We start from the raw sequence: 4,198 nt of genomic DNA on the forward strand, positions 1-4,198 counted from the left end.
GTGTTCCTAAAAAAGCCCTCATCCTCACCCATCACATGAGGAATCCCACTTACAGCAGGCTTCTTTCTCAGAGACTTCCCAGAGCTGAGGGACAGTGGAGGCAGGGACCAATGACAAAGAAATGTCAGAAGCAAACCCCAAAGGCCCTAGAACATACATGTCTTTTCACAAAAGGGCAGCACTTTCCACAATGACCAGTGACACGCAGGAGAAAAACAGTTACCCACTTTGCAGATGAGGAACAGATTCATCTTCACCTCTACTTCTCCCAGCCCCCGAACTTCAGTGTCCCCACACTGTGAGATACCCCAAGAACAGAGCTGTGAGCCCTCAGGGAATGTACTATGCTGCAGCAGGCAAAGACACAACACACCTGATGGACTTTATAAAATCATGTTTATTTCTTTGATAAAAAGTTGTCCCTATAACACAGGGGTCTTCAGTTTTTATTTTTGCATGGTCATACACAGTCTGAATGACTAGCTTACAATCCAAGGCAGTTTTATGTTTTGCTCTTCAGAATGGTGTTGCTGTCCACAATGACAAAGAATTACACTAATTCATCTGCACAGACTATAGGGCTGTTCTCGCAAAGTTTTCTCACTTCTTACTTAAAAGGGGGGATTCAAAAGCAAAGCACTCTAGAAAACTCTAATGGTACCTGTAATAAAACTCTTGGCTGAAGTAGTCATCCATGCTGCTCTGGTGTGACAGAAGTCAACACAAGGCTAAAATCTGGTGGAGGTTCTCACTTCCTCTTCTTTGGGGCATATAATTTTTCTTCAAGTGGGACTGGGACCATCCCTTTACACTCTTTTACTTCCTGGGTCAGAGGGTGTTTTACCACATTTGGTCTAATCACATCAGTGTCCCGGGACAAGTGCTCCATTATACTCTCCACGGCTGTCGGTGGTGCATAAAAATCCACTAAGAAATATCTGAAAGAAAAAAAAAATTGAGAATTCTAGTATCCTTAAATACAACAATATTACTATGTTAGTCAATGGTTTCATTTCACTCTTGGCAGATAGGCATCAACTACTCACAAACACGTCTTTGTCAAATACACTTTCAGCTGACCAGCTAAGAGTGCAGCAGTACACTCAACCTCCTTTCCAAGGCCTTTTCCGTTATACTGCTGTGAAAACATTAACCTAAACAAATTCTATAGCAGCAAAAAGGCACTGGCACTTAAGTGTGAAATACAGAAAATCTGGTAAAATTATAAGTAAAAGGACAGAATTTTCAGCCTAACAAGATTGAATTTTTAAAAAACCATCAATTGATATTTTCTTTGAAAACATCTATTAGGTAGCCTTATAGTTTTCCAAAGGATTTTATAAGTGACTTAGTGCAACGAAGAGAAACAGTAAGGACCACTGGCTACCCTTCATAAATAAAGAAAAAGCTTAAGAAAGTGATGAGACTCATTTAAGACTACTCTGTATGTTCAAGAAATGACAAAGAATACAAAGGAAATTATTTGAATTTCGGTTAAGAAAAAGAATGCACTTTCATTTACTCAGACCACATTGCTGCTAAGAAACATCCCAAGCGGCTCACCGGTCTCCAAAGATTCACAGCTTCAGAAGCAGTCACTGGATGATGCTACAAGAAAATATGCATGCTTCCTTCTCTGCACATCTATCTTCTCAGCTCTAAAAGTTTGAGCCTCCTTTGTACTGACTGATTTGGGCTACACGGTGGTTAGGGATCGTGTCAGCATAGTAATCCAGAATTCGTCAATGTTCTAAACTGGTAGTTTTTTCAACATTACTACGTTCCAGTCACACCCTCTTAGAGCTCCCAAGCACAATCCCTTCTAAGATCTTGGCCCTCACTATTTCTTTGGCCAGCACTGTTCTTTGCTCAAGTTCCACTCAGTTTACCCCTCACTTTTGTCAAATCTCTATCCCCATTTCACCTCAGAGGTGTTCTATGGCCATTTCTCCTAAAGGAACACCCTCTCTGTCCTACCCACCAAGCCTCACTACTCTGATCTCCTTTACCCAGTGCCTTATTCATTTATTGGAGGACTTAACACCAATGGCAGAGTATACGTTTGTTTACTACCTATCTCATTCCACTAAAACATACTTGAAATACGAAGGACTCTGAACAGAGATTGACACAGACAGAGTATGTCCAGAGTAACTTTCGATGGTGGTGCTGGCATGAAAGGTAGAATTCTCTTGAAAGCAGAAAAGACCATACTAAAAATGGAGAAGTTCAGCGAAAAACAAAGTTACAAGAAAAAAGAATGGCATTTTGTGTAATTCCACATAAAGAGGGTTCCAAAACTTGTAAGCAAATTTCCTGAGTGATCATTCTTCACTAAGGTTAGTGGTAAAAATCATTCAAGTAAACAAATAAAAAGGACAGAAAAACAATAATCAAAAGACAGCTCAACTGGTGAATTAGCCTCTAGAGCAAAGAAAATTATCAGCAATAAAAAGAGAGAATTCATAATGATGAGCTTACCAAGATACAGATATAAGTCTACAGTACATTTACAATCCCAGATGTAAATCTATCAGATACCAGATACCAAAACTCCAATATAAAGAGAACTCACAGAACCGAAAAAGGAAACACAAATCCACAATTATGACCCGAGAGGTTTTTTTTGGTACCAGGGATTGAACTCAGGACCTTGCACTTGTGGGGCACGTGATGGCAAAACTGAGCTAAATCCCCGGCCCACGACCTTAGATTTTTTTATATTCCTCTCTCAGAAATGAAGAGAATTAGTACACAAGAAATCAGCAAAGACAAGACTAACATCAACCATCCAAAACCACATTTAGAGAACCCTTCACCTAGCAAAAGTTGGGATTCTTCTTAAGTGTATACAGAACATGAAGCAAGGTCAACCACACTCTCAGCCATAAAAGAAGTCTCAATACATCTAAAGGGATTAAAAGCATACAGAAAGATTCAAGGAAAATCCCCCAAATCCTGGAAAATCATGGAACAATGGACCAAAGGCTTAAAGAAGAAATCAAAACAGAAATTCCAAAGTATCTGAAAGCGAATGAAAATGAAAAAAACAACGTAACTGGAGATGCTGGAAAAACAGTACATAGCAACAAATTTATAGCACTAAGCAGCTATGACAAGAAAGGACTCAAATCAATGAGGTCATCTTCCACTTTAGGAAACTGGAGGAAGGGATTCAATCTAGTAAGAGGGAGGTAAAGGGGGTAGAACTACAGATGAAAGCAGAAATCCCTAAATTGGAAAACAAACAAAACTCAGAGAACATCCATGAAACCCAGTTCATTGAGATCAGTAAAATGAATGTATCTCGAGGGAAATGATCAATAAAGACTTAGGACACAAACTACCAATACTGGAAATGAGAAAGGTAAAATGACTCTTGACTTTACAAATATTAAAAGGATATTAAGAAATATGAGTAACTTTTAAAATAAACTTGACAAATTCCTCGAAAAATGAAAAACTCACAAAAAGTAGATAATAGCTCTGCATCTGCAAAAGAAATTAAATTTGCAGATGAAAACATTTCCACCAACAAACTACAGTTGCAGTTTTGTGAGTCAATGATACCAAATGTTAAGAAAAAATACCAATTCTGATATAAATTCACCCTCAAAATAGGAAAACACACTTCAACTTGTTTTGAGGATTTTTATTTTCTTTATCTCTTTATAGAAAAGCTTTACCCTCTTTATGGAGATTACACAACATCAAAACAAAATATCACAGAAAAAGAACAGATTAGTATTACTCATGAGCATAGATGAAAAAATTCTAAACAAACTATTAACAAATTGACTAATACCTAAAAATGACAATATATCACAACCAAGCAGTTTATCCCAAGAATAAAAGATTGGAAAATCTTTATGAAACATTAACTGATGTAGCCTGTCAAGCTAACAAATTAAAGAATCAAAATACCCCCCCCAAAAGCCATATGACAATTTCAAGAATGCAAAGTAAAAGCACTTAACAAATTCCCATTGTCATTCCTGATAAAAATTCTCAGGAAACCAGAGATAGAAGGGAACATCCTCAAACTAACAAAAATATCTTCAAAATCCTACAATTACTATTTCACCAACTAATGAAAGTCAGCTTCCCCAAGACTAAGAACAAAGAAAGTTGTCCAGTGTGGTCACCACTTTTATTCAACACTGCAATGGAGTCTTTGCCAGAGCAATAAGGCAAAAAA

General features: G+C 37.6%; 1 protein-coding gene across 1 annotated transcript in view; it reads right to left on the reverse strand.

Annotated features, from left to right (window-relative positions):
• Positions 1–385: 385 nt before the first annotated feature.
• Mrps6 (mitochondrial ribosomal protein S6) overlaps positions 386–4,198 on the reverse strand; it is a 20,830-nt gene continuing 17,017 nt past the window's right edge. The window contains exon 4 of the mRNA XM_033755941.1: positions 386–938. Coding sequence (XP_033611832.1) covers positions 749–938 — 190 coding nt within the window. The 3' untranslated portion in view covers positions 386–748. The remainder of the gene's footprint in view (positions 939–4,198) is intronic.

This window comes from Fukomys damarensis, unplaced genomic scaffold (assembly GCF_012274545.1).
Source record: "Fukomys damarensis isolate Sample0158 unplaced genomic scaffold, DMR_v1.0_HiC HiC_scaffold_24, whole genome shotgun sequence".
Lineage (NCBI taxonomy): Eukaryota > Metazoa > Chordata > Mammalia > Rodentia > Bathyergidae > Fukomys > Fukomys damarensis.